The sequence below is a fragment of the Lingula anatina genome, chromosome 8 (assembly GCF_051362555.1).
Source record: "Lingula anatina isolate TDL-2025a chromosome 8, LinAna3.0, whole genome shotgun sequence".
NCBI lineage: Eukaryota > Metazoa > Brachiopoda > Lingulata > Lingulida > Lingulidae > Lingula > Lingula anatina.
The window spans coordinates 1,752,557-1,770,525 of NC_141774.1; the positions used below are offsets into that span (position 1 = coordinate 1,752,557).

The window sequence follows — 17,969 nt, forward strand, 5'->3', positions numbered from 1 at the left end:
GCCATTTAATGAATATTTCAGTAGAAAAGATCGACATTAGGTACTTTTATTGAAGAGGTTTAATCTTTTTGTGGACTGAATTGCAAAGGATGAATAGAATTTGCATTATATGTAAACATAAAAAATGAGACCTTGGGACATTCCCAAACGCGAATAGTACATATACCTATTATGAAGAATAATACCAGTCTTTGTGTTAAAACAGCACCAACAGTATTGCGTTAAAATTGTGTTTATCAGCAAGATGACCAAGGTCCTAATACTGTTCCTCATTCTTGAGGATGACCCCTACAGACAGCCTCATTGCTGGGTCGTCTGACGTTTTTGAATGTTAAACCGGTTTTTATTTCGGCCTGCACTTTATGTGTAGCAGTTGAAATCCAATGTTGTGATTATCATATTTTATTACATCGTTTGGGGACGCCCTCATCACGAAATTGTAACAATCACACCAAATAATCTGCCTTTATGTCATAATTCCACACTTTTCGTGGCATAATATAATGCAGATGTGGGATTTTTTGGTAAATATTGAATTCGGACACCTACCAACGAGCCACCCAACTGTAACGAAGTATGCGAATAAAACTTTTAATGGAGCCTTTTTACGCTTTGAAAAATGCTGAACCGTTGCGATGGCCATATTAACTACCAATTAAACTTAGCCCCATAGTCAATGGAAAAATTTGCAAGTCTTTAAGATTAGCAGGTTGCCAGTATTACCGCTGCGTTTCCTGTATATGCGTATATAGGTAACGGGTTGGTGGAAAGAGGCGCACTTGAGTAGCTAGAAGAGGTGCTTGCAGAGAGGAACCATTACAAAAAAAGTAAGTGAGCCTTTTATACATATAGACACTGAAGGGGGAGATGATATCAAGTATTGGAAGCAAGAGAATCCTTGTCTCTGACTCAGGTTAACTTGAATTTTGATAAAAGATGCATTGTTGAGTTACGGTTTATTTGTCTTGTTATACATTTTTCTTTTTTGAACAACATTTCATCAAATTACTTCGATATTGTAAATTAAGAGCACGAACCGCTGCCGTGTTCCAATTTAGCATAGAGTCAGATGCAAACAAACTTTCTAGCATGTGCATGTTATAAGCGTTGAATCATTTTGATCTCTATTTTATCAAGTTAAAAGATGAAAGGAAAAAAGGAATGTCGGAGCTCTTACTGCAAATATCTGCCCCACGTGGGCGACCAACATAAAGTTTAATTTTCATTCTTTGCGTGACATTTTTAGTGCGGGGAATACTTTTTGCTGCCATTGATGAACAAGTGAACCGGTTTCGATATTTTTTGGGCAATTTTTGAGCAATAACGCATGCTTGTGTGTCGTTTTCTGAACATTTCGTAACATGATACTATTTCCTTTGCTTTGCTTCCACCATTTTCTGAGTGACACCTCTCTTTAACATTCAATGGATTCGTTTAGTAATGGCTGACAACAGCATGGAATCAACCACAAAACATTCTTCCACCTCGTGTGTGTATGCAACAATAAAGAGGAGAGTGAAACGTTTTACTTTCTTTGTAAAAAGCAAGAAAAAATCGTTTGTGCTACGCTTGCTTATTCAAATATGATTCAGGATGTTTAAGTTGTCCAGAAAAAGAACGGAATCGTGTCTCTAAGTGTTAAAAAGTCACCCATATATTACAGTCACACGTAAAAGTTAGGAAAAGTTGGCACTCATAAATAAAATGAAGGATGGACGTGTTATAAAATCTCAGAAATTCATCCACAATCTCTTATGTGGACAATGTCATTTTTGGAAAGTGTGTGGGCTTTACTATGAGTCTACGCACGTGGTCCGTGAACGCCGCCCACGCCCTTACACCTGATGAGCATTTGCATAACTGGCCTACTCGTAGGTCTGGACAGCGGTGGTCATTTGGGCATGTTTAATAATTTAGGGCTACATGCAGGTACAAATGCTGTTTCATTAAATCTTCAGAATTTATTGCAATCAACATTGTCGTAGGTTTACCAAAGGTAATGGCAATTCCATGACGTGAAAGATGGCATTTTTGTTCTTTATTAGAATTAACTTTTTGTCTCGTAATGATTTGCAGTGCCAATGCGGGAGATCGTTTTGTCTCTCAAGAAACACTTCCTGAATGAAGAAATCTCTACATAATTTTAAAATTGTTAGTTACTATAATCCTGTGTGAACAGCGAGGGGATAAATATCAAGTCTGCTCAGCTACAAGTGATGATCAAGTTGTAAGAATTACAATATGTCTATCTCCGGAAGTATATGTACAACGATTTGCAAGCCCGTAGCTTGGAGATGGCGCTGCGGATGTCGAACGAACCGCTTTTTTTCTCGGGAAAAGATCCGCTGTGGGTAAAAATTGATCTAGATACACACAGGTTCTTGGTAAATGGTCCGCTTTTTCAAAAAGACTCTTCTCCTTTGGAATTGCCGGCTATGCGTCTGGTTTGTTTCTCGAACAAAAATACAATGAGAAAAATGTCAACATCTCTGTCAGAAGCCGGGGTTAACATTGTAGCTGAAGTTAAATAATCTCCAGGTGCGCAGAGGGCTTTCAGTGCACCTGGTGTGAGCCTTTTTACAATTCACCTCAAGTGATACGAGGGAGACCATGTCACGCATCACGTTCTATGGGTAATTTAACTTTTGAAACTCATCAATGATCCAGTTCTAAATTGTCACTTAAAGGGCATTAAGAGGCTCCTTGCCAGGTGCCATTTAGGGGGAATGCTTGGTAACGTTTAGTATTTAATGCGACGGTGGATATGAAGAGAAATAAAGGCACAGGGTTGACAGGGGTGACGGTTTGAAAGGAAACAGCACGAACTTTCACCCTGTCAAGGAAGTTTCCTTTCATTGTAATATCTCGTCTATTAACATATGACTGAAAGACAAAAGCAGAACACCCTATACAGTGTACATTCTCCAAAGAAATAATGTGACATGCGGTAAATTTTCTGGGATTTTTGCACTCTTCACCCTTCTTTAAAAACAGTGGCCCAAACTGATTAAGCAATTAAAATTTGGAATAATAGCATTAATTAAAGTAACACAATCTATTCCACGTTCCAGTATGTTGCGTCTGGTGGTATTGGCAGTGGCTCTGTCCGTGGTCTACGGTATGGAAGCCGCGGGTAGTGCGAACACACAGGGGCAGCTACTGGCAGCTGCTGGTTTTAATGCCGCCCAAGTAAACACCGTACAAAGTAAGTATGAACAGGTCTTTCTAGTGGCCCTGTCTGGTTGACACTGTTTATTTCACCTATCCATTTTATTTATTGTTTTTTTTTCGTTCATTTGTCTTTCTAAGGTATCATATCCCCTGCCCATTAGCGTATCTGGGATTCTGTTGAAAACTAATTCCCAATCGTGCCCGGAAGTCTGTTGTACGGCAACAGAATTACACGCGATTCCAATATCTGTGATATCGAGAACTGCAGCCGTCTTTCTTTCTGTTTGTTTCAGCTTGCAAAGCAGACATTTGCTTTGCGTTGGACAGCTCAGGCAGCCTGGGAAACAACGGCTGGAATACGGTGATAGCTTTTGCCAAAAATGTCGTCCAGTATCTGCCAGTGTCACAACAACAGGTAAGCTACTGGTAATGGGTCACTCCACGGTAAATGTTTTTTTAAATGGAATACAATCTATAAAATAACATCTTCTAAAACAGACATTTTCATAACGATGCCATAGGTTAGTCATGGTTTTCAGGTATACATCTTTTTACAGCAAAATTAAGAATTGGTACTTTTCGTAGTTTTCTCGAGAGCGTCTGTTTGAAAAAACTCAGTGGAATGGTACACAAGTGCGTGCCCGCCACTGCTTGCTTCAAAGACCTAACCATGTGCAGCCTTTATTTTCACACCAAAACAACTTCAGAGATATTTTAAATGAAAGAAAACCTTTAATAATGATAAATTCAACTCGTATTTGGCAATCTGCGTACGTTGAAAGCACTTTGCACGGGATTTATGATTTAATTGCCAAAATTCATTTTCCTTAAAAAAGAAATATAGAAAGCTTTTCAGCATAAAATATATCAATGTGGGTAGGTTTCAAAGGCATGCAGATGATCCTTAACCGTTTCAACATAAACCTGCAATCCAATTAAAGTTAGTAATTAATTGACTATTTGAGTTTCACAGATATTAACTTTTTTATCTAGGTCAAAATATCGACAGTCTCTTTCAACGAAGTGGTCACCGACCAGTTCAATTTCAACTACCAACCCCAGTCTGTCACAGGCATAATGAACAAGCTGTCCACCCTGCCCTATTCTGCAGGAAACACAAATATCGGGGACGCCATGAGGAGATGCAGGGACTACTTGACGCAGGCGCAGTACGGTGCACGTTTTGAAGCAGGTGTCAGCAAAATCGCCGTGGTGTTCACAGACGGCAAGGCCAACAGAGGTAGGGGTCTCTCACGGTTATTGATAGACTGGGGGAAATCATGGCGAAAAAATTTGCCAAAGTCACCAGCCAACACTTTTCGGGTGTTTGTGGCAGATATAAAACACATTTTATGATTATATGATATCTGACAACTAAGCTGGAAGTTGGTGTCTATCTTGGTAATAATGATATGAGGAATTATCAAGTTAAATTTGAATATCAAAATTCAGAAGTAAAATTGAAAGTGGGATAAAGGCAGATCAGGTTAATTAGATAGATCATCGCCAAAACCTAACCCTTTCTTGCTTGGTCCATTTCTGAACCATCCTGAAAATTCCATTACGTTGGCCCATTTGTAACCGATCTTGATATTAATTGCTTAATTTATCAAACGATCTTCACCAAAATATATTCATTTCTTACTTGGGCCATTGTGACATATTCTGATTGTGTCATTAAGGCCCGTTCATTACTTTTTGCGTAATGCTGTACTCAGACAAACAAACAAACCCACTAACCGTAAAGAAAACATAACCTCTTACAAATTGTTGAGGGCAATTTTGGGCGCCGATCACAAATGATAGAAGGAGACAAGAACTACTTCGCAGACTATTCTAGATAACTAAAACTATAGAACGGTCAACCAAAAAACCGATAACTGGATGTTCGTTTGTTCTTAACGCGGTAAACTTCAAATGCACATGGGTGTCGAAAAACGAAGAAGCTGACAGGCCGTGTAAATAAAGTAAGGGTACCTTTAAGCGGTACCTTTGATTCCAGTGAACCCACGACTAGTGTCTGGTTAATGACCTTATCGTTTACGTACAGCGGCAAAGGTTCTACTGAGTTGAATGTATCTTCAATAACAAACCTTAGTCCATTTGATTACCAGTACCAGTTTGATGTATTTGGCCCTGATATAATATAATATAATATAATATAATATAATATAATATAATATAATGATATAATGTAATGTAATATAATGTAATGTAATTATATAATGTAATGTTTTCTAAGTTTAAAGAATGTTTAGGCAAATAACGTACACTAAATGTTCATAGCACATTGCAGGCAACCCAGTGTTTCTAATACCGATATTACATCATTCTGGCCTCACATGCTGTGTAGAAGATTTCCAGGCTACTCCGTGTTCCTATTTTTGTTTAAGACCGTGTTGCCTCACATTCTGTGTTGAACATTTCCAGGCGACCCAGTTAGTCAGGTATCCCAGGAGTTGATGAACTCTGGCCTCAGTTTCATCGCTGTTGGAGCGGGCAGCACGGACGACCAGGAACTGCTGGCTATTGCTCTTGGTCAGCCAGCCAATGTCCTCAAGGTCAGCGACCTGAACGCACTGAACTCTATTGTCACCAAGATTGTACAGAAGGCTTGTATTGGTAAGTCATGTTGTTAACTGATCTTATTGAATATTTATTTAGATCCGTTCAGATACATCTATGTGAATAGATTTGGCTCCATTTCAATCATTTGTCAATCGTCCCCCATACGGCCGGTATATATATGAAGCACATGTGTAACATTTGATTCTAGGAAAATACGTGTAAGTCATCGTTTATTGAACTTATTCAATAGAATCAGCTCAGTTTTTACCTCTGATATCGCAGTCATTTAATCTGGAAAGGGGGAGTTGTGTCCAATTATGTGTAAAATGCAGGAAGAACCAATTAAAATCGGTAAAAGATACAGTTAACTGCCCGTGTGTTTTTTTTTTCAATGTTTGTTCTGCATACACGTACTTACTACACCTTGTGATTGTTATTTATTCAGACCGCTAGCAACTTAACTACTAGTATAGGAGCTATTGATGTCAAGTAAAGCCACAGGTTAAGCTAACTATCCATAATCATTTGAAAATATTTAAATTGTGATGTTGTACTTTTTCTTCCAGACATTCCAATGAGCACTACTCCCGCCCCAAGTAAGTATTTGATTGCTACCTGTTTTATTAACCTGGGGTAGGTGTGTGTGTGAGAGTCTGAGGGAATCTGTATGTCTTTCTCCCAATACCTTACCCGCAAGAAATGCAGTAGTATCGAAGTAGCAAAAAAGCATTAACGCAGTAGTGGTGTGGAGCATATTTGCAGTAGAAATGCAGTATAGCCTACTGCAATTCTACTTCAAAAATTACATAGGGTTGTACAGAGGAGGAGCATTAATGCAGTAGATTAGCAGCATGATAGAAGCATGTTTCAAATATGCTAATTAGCTCCCACATCGAAGCAGATTTGAAACATGTTTGCAGTATGATTGCAGTAGTCTACTGCGCTGGAGTATCTACTTCGTTTTCGTGCGGGTAAGGTTAATGTGAAAGGCATATTACTTATATAGACATAGACATGATTTTAGCAAGCAGTTTTTTTCGACTACACTTCAACCGATTTTTTATCATTTTCTTTTTGGTATTAAATAAACATTAACATAATCACATTCACATTAGCAACCAGTAAAATAAATTTTTATTCAGAAAAGAATTTTGTCTTATTTTAAAATAATATGAGATGATTGGTTCTACATGTACATGTATAAATACATCAAAGATGTATACGTTACATATATTATTTGTAATATTATGGTATTTTGTATTGTAGAGAGGTGACAAATATGACAAAGAACCATATAAAATTCAATAAACGATTACCATGTATTACCATATACCAAATATCATAATTATATGGTATATGGTAAAATATGGTAATTGTTTATATGATATATTACCATACATTATATCATATATGGAAGGCATGCCATATAGTTCTATTTCCATCAACATTATCCCCCCTCTGTCCCTATTCCAGCCCCACCCCCACAGTGCGGACCCTGGAGTCCCTTCTCTCCATGTGACCGTCCTTGTGGAGGCGGCGTCCAGTCCCGGTACAGAGAGTGCTGCGGCGTCTGTAACCCGGTCACCGTGCAGACCAGGACGTGTAACCCCCAGGAATGCCCTGGTAAGAGACGACCTTCACCTTCTAGGATGTCGACCTAGTTTCACCTTGACCTAGTTTGATAACGTAATTGGTACTGACGTTTTACATTTTAGTTTTTGTTTTATATGTTTATATGACTTTTAGATACTTATGAATTTATGACTGCAGATCTGTCTTCGGTTCATTAAACCACTAACGCTTCTGGCTAATAACACTGGCACTATTATACTGGCATGTTTAGAGTAAATAACGTTCACTGACTTAAATAGAATTATGTGAAAGTTACATGTTTTCAAGGGACGTATAATTCAGCAGGACAGCAAATTTTTCTCTTATAACGCACCTTTTTTTACACAATATTTTTTTTAACATTTTAGTGAACGGCGGATGGCAGATGTGGGGAATGTGGACGCAGTGCACAGCATCCTGTAATGGCGGCTTCAGAGGTCGTATCCGCTCGTGCTCCAATCCTGCACCACGAGGAGGTGGCTTCCAATGTCAAGGTCCCGGCCTTGAACTTCAGGCTTGTAACAGCGGTCCCTGTGTCAGTAAGTCTATGCTTCGTCTACTAAGTCATGCTTGGTGTGATATTCATTAATGACGCAATCAGCGTAAGGCTTTTCCATAGATATAATAATAGAACAAAAATGAAAAGTTTCAATTGCCAATTTCACTTTTTATGTAAATCTGCCCAGAAACGTTTGCCCAGTTACAGTCCTTAAACCTGTTTGAAATCTTTGAGTACCGAAAAATTAGAAAACTCCTTGGAAATGTTGACCGGCTATTATTGAAGTGCAATGATTGTGAAGATCGACATTTAATATCGGTGTACTGATCATAATTTTCTGAGCAGTCTGGACGAAGGGACTTTTAAGAATACGTTTAATGCCGATGTGGCAGCCAAACGTCTTCACGAGACCTCTTTGGTTAAAGAATAGGCAATTCCCTATTGCTTATACACTCATCAGTGCGTTCAAGAACTTTTAGCTTTTAGAGAAATAATGTGTTTTATTCATAGTTTTTTCTCTTCAGTATTTATTCTTAAAAGTACACTTTTTATTTAGTCCAATTTTTAATACAGTACCTTATATTTTTATATATACACTTAATTTATGTTTTCATATATTTCCAAGAAGTACAATAAACCTTATTATGTTGTGAAATATATCCACGAAATGTTTCCAAGGTTAAAGAAAGCGTCTGTTAATCAAAATAAGTTGTATTGACTGTTCCCCTCAACTCTGAAATCGAATTTCACCTCCTCTTTCCGTCTGTTTTCCAGTCGACGTAAACGGTAACTGGGGGATGTGGTCCCAGTGGTCCCAGTGCTCGCAGTCGTGTTCTGGCGGCGTTCGTTCTCGTACCAGGCTGTGTAACAGTCCACCCCCACAGGGGAACGGACAGATGTGTGTAGGCAGCAGTATGCAGACCGAGTCCTGTGGACAGCCGTGCTGTACACGTAAGTATTCACTGGATTCAAGACATTTCTCACCCCTACACATATAAAGTATATACATAATACCAGAAACAAAACAAGGCAGTTCTATTTAGATCTGTAATAGATTTTTAAAAAATATTCAAAAGATATGTGTTTTAAACCAATATTTACAGATAAAATTTCTCCCTGATTTTAAAAATCGACAGCAGGTTTTGGCTGTAAAATAAATCTTACTTAGATTATCTTAAAGATCATTAAAGCTTAGTATTAAAAAAACCAGTGTGTTGTCCGTTGAAATAAGGACAGAGGCAGAGAATTATGTAAAAATATAAATTAAAGCTATTTTTGTTTGGAGTATATTTATTACAGATAATGATATCTAATGTTATTTTTGTTACTAGATTGATGTAGGCCGACCCAGTTGTTTCAGAAATTATTACAAAGGGAAAAATATAGAAATTTTAAAATTGAAAGCGGTCAAAGTTTTAATTGCCGTCGGCGTGCCACACCTTATATGGAGAAAGCAACCTTGTTTACAAATCATTTACTATTGGTCAATACAGATTTCAAAACCTCTACTTTCAGCCAAAGCGGTGAGCCATAACTGTTTCAGTAACCAGGGACCATTGTTGAACTGCAATAACGAGGGTCCCATGAAGATCATCGCGGTGCAAGAGTGCCGTGACTTGTCAGACAACCAGTGTATTGCAGCACCGTACAAAGCACAGATGTTATCGGTCAGTTCGCCACGTAGTTTAAAGGACATGAAAAATAAATAAATGAAGATAAAACGCGCTAGTAAAGATAAACTAAACCTTGGTATAAAATATTTTACAGGTTCACAGACTTTTTGGTTGAGGGCGTTTGTCCTAATACAATAAATCACCTTGTAGCCAAAACGATAATTAAAGGGAGTGAAATATCGGTGTGTAGTAACTGAAATACAGTAGGCAGACTTTAAGCCGTTGAACTGAATTTTATTATTTCAGACCTTATGCGATGGCCAAAGATACATGTGTAACACCAACAACGCATGCGCTGGGAACGACATCGCCAAGATAAGGATCGCCTACCAGTGCTGTTAGGTGGGTTTCCGGGAATTTTGCGACATCTTACGGAATATTCGGCGGATCACGGCAGAGTGCATCCGGGGCATCTGGAAGGGTGAAGAGGAGGGTGGAAGGGATATATGGAAGGGTGAAGAGGAGGGTGGAAGGGATATATGGGAGGGTAGGAGGGACATAATAATTTAGAATGGAGAAGGACTCGGTAGGGGCCACTTGGGAGCGTGGGAGGAGGGAGAGGAGAGGGTGGGAGGGAGATATGGGAGAGTGGAGGGTGGAAGGGAGATATGTGAGAGGGGAAGGTGGGAGGGACATATGGGAGAGGGGAGGGGGGAGGGACATATGTGAGAGGGGAGGGGGGAGGGACATATGGGAGAGGGGAGGGTGGGAGGGACATATGGGAGAGGGAAGGGTGGGAGGGACATATGGGAGAGGGAAGGGTGGGAGGGACATATGGGAGAGGGGAGGGTGGAAGGGGCAGGGGAGTTTAGAAGGGTGCACGTGGGGGCGTGGGAGGAAGGAAAGGGGAGGGTGGGAAGGGGCCAAAGGGAGGGGAGAGGGAAAGGGGAATAAAGAAAGGGGAACATGGAAGGGCGGGAGGAGGGAAAGGGGAGGGTGGGATGCGGCACATGGGAGATTGGGATAGGAATCACCGATGTAAGGCATCTGGAAGGGGGCAGGGGAGGAAGGGAAAGTGGGAGAGGCACGTGGGGGAAGGCTGGGTACATAAGGGGATGGGCAGAAGGTGGATGCGACATACTGAGCCTCGTTTGTCTCTGTCAGATGTCGACATTAATATTGTACCAGTACATTATCACTGCTTTTAATGTGCGTGCGTGTGTGCGTGCGTGCGTGCGTGTGCATGCGTGCGTGCGTGCGTGCGTGCGTGTGTGTGTGTGTGGTATTGGTAGGGTGTTTGCACGTCACTGTTGCTACTTGGATTAAGTGCTGCAGCAGCAGCTGTTTTTCATTCGCCATTTTCGTTATATCTTGTGGTTTATTACACTAAAAACATTTCCTTTTTCAGAATGGACGTGTAATATTGCGCCTGCCAATATTAAGATGCTCAGCACATATTGTGAATTGAAGCAGTGCCCCCATGACTAACTGTTATAACGGAGAAAATCTTAACAGCCTTGATGCAACGGAACAGTCCTATCAGAGCAACCTAACCGTTTTGGCGCGAAACTCTCGTACTTAAATATAATGGTATTTAAGAATAAATCAAAAACATGCATTTAACATGACAACTGTGTTTTGATGTCAGTTGACGAATAGGTAACAGCGGAATGAAGTTATTGGTGGCATATATTCTATTCAAGTGAGATACCTCTAGTGTTGTGATACTAATCGGTTGAAATTGACATAAGTAGACAAATATTAATGTTCCCACGTAGTATAGTAAATATTTATAACATATTGATAGCATTATGGTACCATATTGCAGTGATCGGGTACCTAGTTCACTCTTATGTAGTTTTGAGAAGTGAAAAACTGTCTAAAAAATAAACAACGAAGTGCTACCTACAACATGTGCATACTGTTTTCTTCGTTGTAAGTTCTCTTTGATCGGGGGCGGAAGAAACAGATTTAAGCCGGGTGAGGGGGGGGGGGGGGGGAGAGAGGGGACGCTAAGTATTTAGAAAAATCGCGATGTGGGATTAAGGACAACAGCAACAAGACAGCAAGGCTTTCAAATATACAGACACGGAACAAGAAAAAAAAGAAAACATTGCTTCTTTTAACATAAACACGCATATTCCAGTAAACAGTATTTTTTGTATAAATAATCCCACCATGCTGATTTTCGAAAGGAGCCTACATATTGTTAAACTAAGCCACTCAGCTAATTTCAAGTGAACAAATAATATTTTTGGCATGCGCACTTATATGCAAAATGTCGCCAAAACATACAAAGAATAATTTTCGAAAATATGAATACATAAATTAATTAATTAATTAATTAATTAATTAATTAATTAATTAATGACCCAATCATCCTGCTTTTCGAAAAGAACATGTTTTTATTCCAAGTCAGTAATCTAGAGTACACTGTAGTATTCAACGTCAGATTGAAATCATGTTAGGCTTTGAATCCTTGACTATTTATTTGTAGACCATTGGTAAAGGTTGGGGAACTTGTGACAGATATTTCTGACCTTTCATAGGGGATGGAGCTAAATATTTCCAATCTCTCTCTCTCTTTCTCTCTCTTCCCCCGGCTGCAGTCCGCACCTTTATTCTATAACTCACAATAAATTTAAATTGAGATTTTATATCTGATTCTGAAAAATATGCTCCTTTCCAAAATTGTGCCAAATAATTTGTAGCACATGGTGAGCATTGTTTGTTCTTTTAAATTTGGCAGTCACTTCTCTTCCTCTCTCCCCCCCCCTCTGCCCCTGCCCCCTACATTACTGCTGAGAGTAGCCTACTTTTCCACCGATGTATCTTCACACTGCTTTCAATTAATAAAGCCACCCACTCATCGCCTTACATATTTTGACTGAAATATCCAAATTTTTCACAAATAATTAAAAAACTTGAATAACGCCTTTTAAAAAGTCAACTCCATGTATCGCATCAAATTAAAACAGAAGACCTAGACTTCCATTAGCTGTCGGGTTGGGTCTGTTTGTGTCGGGTAGGGTCATGTCTGTTCTGGTCGTACCGATTCATTTTTGGTCGTGTCGGGTCGGTATTGTGAAAAATTTCAGATCGAAATAGCCAGCCGTCCATTTATTGTGATCTTTCTACACATTTTAAGCATTTCGACATTAAAAAAACATTCATACCCAGTGAAAATGATGAACATTAATTTTGAAAAAGAGAATAAAACACCGTTTGCATTCAAAGGGCGATTCACACGACCGGAAACAAATTATACGTTGTGGTGTGTGTGTGTGTGTGTGAGAGAGAGAGAGAGAGAGATAGGCGCTCTAGAATACCAAATATCTTGTTTGAGGGTAAGGTTGTATGAGTTCATTGACATTACAAACGCGTCTGTCTACCGCAAATGTCTGTTTATATTATCATTCACGTAGTACTGACACCCCATTAAGCCTAGGTGTAACAAAACTTAAGAACACCATTTTCAATTTAAGAAAACCCTATGAAACGTGTTTACATACATCACCCCTGTAATGAGGTAAAAAGCGTCTCGAGTGAGACCACATAGGTCTGCCTAACCCACTGAACCGCTTGCGTCTTACATATGACAAGTTCTAGTAAAAAAAGGTAATGAATTAAGCCAAAAACACCAAAATTTTGAATAACCCATTAAGCTGTTAATGCAGTTTGATGGGATTAAGCTTTGACTTCTCTGTTTCATATATCAACGATTTTAAAAGTTTTGTCCCTGCAGTACCAGCGTCCACGCCGCATCTAGTGGACGCCATTTTGTCGACGCCATTTTGACGTCATTTGGACGTCATTTAGACCTTGCACGCCTTGGAAAATCCTTGGGACCTTGGGAAATCCAATAAATACGTCAACGGCAAGGGCTTGCAAGATATGTAAGGAAATCACGTAAGGAATTTACTCGTTGTGCATTCTTTTCTGTATAGCTCACCCATTAATTTAATTCAAAAATTTAAACTCCTGCCCCCAAAATGGAAGTCAAAATATTTGTCTTTAGCGACAAGTTATCGTTTTAAGAAATTCAGCTTAAAGACATTTTTCAGTGCAAAAGCGAGACTTTTTTTTTTAAGAATAAAAACCGCAGTTGGCATAAACAGTAGCCGTATCCGCCCATTTTTAGAATACCAGACACACAATTGGTTTAACCTATAGCTTTGCCCCTCTCTGTACCAAGTTTACTCGCCAAACTCGACCACTTAATGGTGCAAAAGAGGTTTCCAACCCTTCCCACGTTGTCATCATGCTTGCATCACAAAGAAATAATAATATCTACCTGACGCAAACTGCCCTAAATTGACAAAAAAAAATTACGCTAAACGTTTTACCGTGTAAGTCATACTAGGCAGGTGTGTGAATTTTCTTCTAACATATCCACAATGTGCTGGGAATATAAAAACGCTTAAGAATGCGTCAAGGCAATTAGGAGTCGGTAAACAAATTCCATAGGCTACTTAAAGGACATTGCCTATATGTTATTTCCTTTGTGCAACCAGCGCAAGTGACTATAAGGTGAGAGAGATGTTTTCTTTTTCTTGTCTGCTTAACGCTTTTTAAAAAAAGGGTCCTTATAAAATAATTTCTTGTTATAGCTTATCAATAAAAATCTCAGTATAAAGCGATAGTCAGTCCAAATTATTTACATTATTACGGACAGGGCACTGTTGAGAATTACTAAATGTCACCAAATTTCGACAGCGTCGTCGATCCTTTTTATTTAAAGTCCAACTGCTCTTCATCGTATTCATGTATTCAACCCCTCATTGCCGTCTTTTGCATTTCGTTCCATGTTATAAGTCTCGTTGCGTTGTCTTAAGTTCAATCCTCTTTAATAACAAGCGAAGTTAAAAGCTAAAAGATTCAAATATATGTAATATTTAGATCCCGTAATCATTTACGAAACTCGCATTTATTGATGCACAAGTGAAATCCCCCGCATACATTAAGTGTGAAGGACTGAAGCTTAAGCATTTTTTCATATTTCACGTTGAGTTTTCATAAAGCAAGAACGTTTTGATACAGTTTTATAAAAGTTAAACTAAATCATAATGGAAAGCAGACGTTTTAAGTTATTTTGCAAAACTATACGTCCTCATTTAATTATTTTTTCCTTTTAAATGCTACTGTTTTGTATCCCCAGATAAGGTTTAAGAAATGGTGGGAATTAAAACATATTTAAAAAAAGCACTAAAGACTTATCATTTTAAAACGTTTTATGACTGAATATTTATACTTTACAACACATTGTTATTAGACATTTTTCTCTTTACTTTTATTACCATACCATTTTGATATATTTTTATTTTTGATCTATTTGATCTATTTCAATAAATATGAAAACACATACAAAAGAATCTCATTCTGCTCTACACATAACCTATATATAAAACTAAAATGTAATTAAGAAATAAACTGAGCGCAGCAGAATGCTGGTTAGGCGGTAACTTCGATATAGTAGTATATGTAGAGCTTTTGCTTGGCAGGAAAGATATTTAGACGCCGAGAGGCATGAGGTTTACGATGTTATATCCTGTGTGTTTGATACTCTTAAGAAAAAGCAGTAGTCACACATATTAATATGTAACTGACTCACATAGACTTAAAGTGTGTTCCTGTTTAGGAGCAGTATGGGTTGGGTTCTCGCAGTGGCGCTATGTGTCGTGGCCGGTGTCCAGGTGCAGGGGCAATTCAATCCCCACAGACCAGAAAGTGTGCAGGAGCTCGGCTTTGGTAAGTATTAATTTGGCTTGGAAAAAATTATGGCGTTTTATAACTAATATCAGAGTTTGTCAAAACGTAACATCTCTTCTGTTCAACTTGAATATTAAAATCTATAAATAATCTATTGTTCCTATTATAACTGTGATGAATTGCACTCAATCATTATCAGACGGTCAGTAGTCGGTACTAAGTTAAACCGTCACAGCAGATTTAGGGAGGGTGACCAAGCGGGTCATTACCCCCACCACCCACCCCTTCGATTTATGAAAGAAAAAACAATAACACACCAATGGCCCCGCTCGAAATTAGAATTTTGTCTAGCTGAATCATAGTTCTAAACTGCATCAAATGTCACTGTTCGCCCTCTAAAATATCAACATATTTTGTGGCCTTCAGCGGGCCCCGAATCCCACGCTCGGGTGGCAGGGGGTGGTCGGCTTTGCATCCGCGGCCTGTCATTTCTAAAAAGCCTACCCACTTCAAATAATCCTGGATCCGCCCCCGCAAACCCTGAATGAAAGTGTAACTTTGTTCGTTTATCTTACACCAACACAACCTCAGACGTGTGCACTTCTGTTACTAGATTTCTTTCTGTTTCCACAAGGCTGTCTCCTGGACATGTGCATAGCCGTTGATTCCTCGCACAGCCTGGACAGCCAAGGTTTCCAGCAGGAACTCGACTTCCTGGAAAAGCTGGTCGACTTCATAGACGGCATGGCGGACGAAGTGAAGGCACATTATGCTGCAGTGGTGTTCTCTACCAACGTCTCCGTACACTTTGACTTTTCAGAGACAAGGACGAAAGAGGAGGTCAAAGAAAAGTGAGTTTTTTGTTAATGAATTAGAACATATCTGAAATCATTTGATAATTCATCCGACCTTGAATGTTGTACGTGTATAACCTTAGCTTATGATATTCTGTAAAAATACAATTTAATAGGCATATACATTTTTGCCATTATATTACTCACTCCTCTATCTTTAAAAGATCTGAAACAAATTTTAAACGATCACGATTCTAATATTCATCGATTTCTATATCCCAGATTGCAGCAGATACCTTACATCCGGGGACGCACTAACATACCGGATGCCATGGAGCAATGCCGGATGCTGCTCCAGTTTTCGCCCAGTAAACGTTACGCTGACATTGGAGCCTATATTGTAACACTGGTTCTCACTGACGGCGTGGCCAACGAAGGTATACCACATCCCCTGGAGTTATTTTAATTAATTATTGATGAATCTATTTATTTATTTATCTGGATAAAGTTATTTTTATCATTATTGTATAGTTAGTATTTTTTACGTTGGAGGATATCGAAAGTGTAAAGCGTGCTGTTACCGTTAAATAATATGTAAGTGTTATTCGGTGCCGCCTACATGTCAATTTGATTTCTTGATAGAAAAGTATCCAAGCCTGCAGTGCATGTAAGATAAACTAGCTTAAACCAGATATGTTTTTGTTTAATTTATGTATGTGAAATCATTAATAAAATTTTAACACAATGCATATATGAAAAAAAAAAGCGTATAGAATATTTCAAAAATTGACAACCGATCTTTCTTTTTTAACATCCAGGCATCTTAACTCTCCGCCAGGCGGCAGCTAATCTAAGACGAGACCAAGTGAAAACCATTGCAGTCGGGGCGGGGCCCGGGGTCAACATGACCGAGCTAGGGGTCATCGCTCAAGGTCGCCTTGATCACGTGTTCCAGGCTGACGTCCCTCGGCTGCATGAACTGGTGGAGGCCATTGGGGCCACAGTCTGTGCAGGTGCGTTGTTGGGGTTGGGTTGGGGGTGGGAGGGAGGGGGAGGGGGTTCTTTGTCTCTCCTGTTTTTTTCTGAGTATGGGACCTGAGGTGTTCAGCATTTTTCCTGCGTGTATATGAGTATAATCATCAAGTACGATATGTTTCAAAACAATGGTACTTTTTTTGTAAATAACACTTGAAGAATATAAAGGAAATTTTTCTAAAATCACAAAAAAATCTAATTTTCTCACTTCCATTAGTCATGATCAGTCGTTTTTCTTTTGATTAGATTATTTATGAGACATTTTTGTATACACAAAGCAGGCCTGTTCACTAGATTTACGAATACAATTTTCACGTAAACCGTTTCCTCTCTTAGCAAATCAGGCGTAAAAAGCGAAAAACATGTAATTGTTTTTTCGTAGGAAGAAGATGAATTCAATGAAATCATTGTTTTGTTTCCAGGGAAGAAAGACACGTGTCAGTGGAGTAAGTGGGGAGAGTGTGATGCGCCGTGTGGCGGAGGGATACGTATTCGTACGCGAGGAGAAGAAAGTCCCTGCTGTGATGAGTGTTTAAGGAAGCTAGACGTGCAGTCTTGTAACCGCCATGCATGTCCATAAGGAATGACTCTTTACTGGGCTTTACAAGATGTTTGAAGAATATGAAATGACCAGTTTGTCAGTGTTTAAATATTATATATACACACACATATTACTTGGGATATCCTACGTATAATTTGACTTCAATGGAAAATGTTTGTTCTTGGTAATATTTTACAAAATGTTTCTTCAGTGACCAATAACTTGTCATTAAAATTAATATGACACCATTTGTGCATTTGTTGTCATTCAAATGGAGAGAATTCAGTACTGACCAAAAGAAATAAAACAAATATGTCTCTCGTCATTTCTATATACACGCCGGCAAATCCGGGCACTGCTTACGACAAGATAGACAAATCACAATAAAAAGCCCTGACACTGTCTTTGTCCTTGTGCCGCCATATAAG

At 39.0% G+C, this 17,969-nt stretch overlaps 2 protein-coding genes across 2 annotated transcripts; both read left to right on the forward strand.

Moving 5' to 3' along the window:
* Positions 1–672: 672 nt before the first annotated feature.
* On the forward strand, positions 673–11,373 carry LOC106160226 (uncharacterized). The gene is made up of 12 exons (XM_086994174.1): positions 673–827; positions 3,072–3,205; positions 3,465–3,586; positions 4,165–4,411; positions 5,602–5,793; positions 6,306–6,335; positions 7,213–7,362; positions 7,719–7,889; positions 8,624–8,800; positions 9,365–9,516; positions 9,769–9,864; positions 10,871–11,373. The coding sequence occupies exons 2-11, from the start codon at positions 3,073–3,075 to the stop codon at positions 9,862–9,864; spliced, it is 1,470 nt and encodes a 489-aa protein (XP_086850300.1). The 5' UTR covers positions 673–827; position 3,072; the 3' UTR covers positions 10,871–11,373.
* Positions 11,374–15,091: 3,718 nt separating this feature from the next.
* LOC106169233 (matrilin-1) lies at positions 15,092–17,789 on the forward strand. Its single transcript, XM_086994176.1, has 5 exons — positions 15,092–15,210; positions 15,806–16,022; positions 16,248–16,402; positions 16,784–16,978; positions 17,423–17,789. Exons 1-5 carry the CDS (start codon positions 15,108–15,110, stop codon positions 17,578–17,580), a joined length of 828 nt encoding a protein of 275 aa, XP_086850302.1. The 5' UTR covers positions 15,092–15,107; the 3' UTR covers positions 17,581–17,789.
* Positions 17,790–17,969: the final 180 nt, after the last annotated feature.

What these genes read in the sequence shown, in the direction of transcription:
- LOC106160226 (XM_086994174.1), top strand. Translation starts at nt 3,073, where the DNA reads ATGTTGCGTCTGGTGGTATTGGCAGTGGCTCTGTCCGTGGTCTACGGT. An exon ending in TAACAGCGGTCCCTGTGTCA is followed by an intron (nt 7,890 to 8,623) that starts GTAAGTCTATGC and finishes TCTGTTTTCCAG; the next exon opens with TCGACGTAAACGGTAACTGG. An exon ending in ACAAAGCACAGATGTTATCG is followed by an intron (nt 9,517 to 9,768) that starts GTCAGTTCGCCA and finishes TTATTATTTCAG; the next exon opens with ACCTTATGCGATGGCCAAAG.
- LOC106169233 (XM_086994176.1), top strand. Translation starts at nt 15,108, where the DNA reads ATGGGTTGGGTTCTCGCAGTGGCGCTATGTGTCGTGGCCGGTGTCCAG. An exon ending in TGTGCAGGAGCTCGGCTTTG is followed by an intron (nt 15,211 to 15,805) that starts GTAAGTATTAAT and finishes TGTTTCCACAAG; the next exon opens with GCTGTCTCCTGGACATGTGC. An exon ending in TGGGGCCACAGTCTGTGCAG is followed by an intron (nt 16,979 to 17,422) that starts GTGCGTTGTTGG and finishes TTTTGTTTCCAG; the next exon opens with GGAAGAAAGACACGTGTCAG.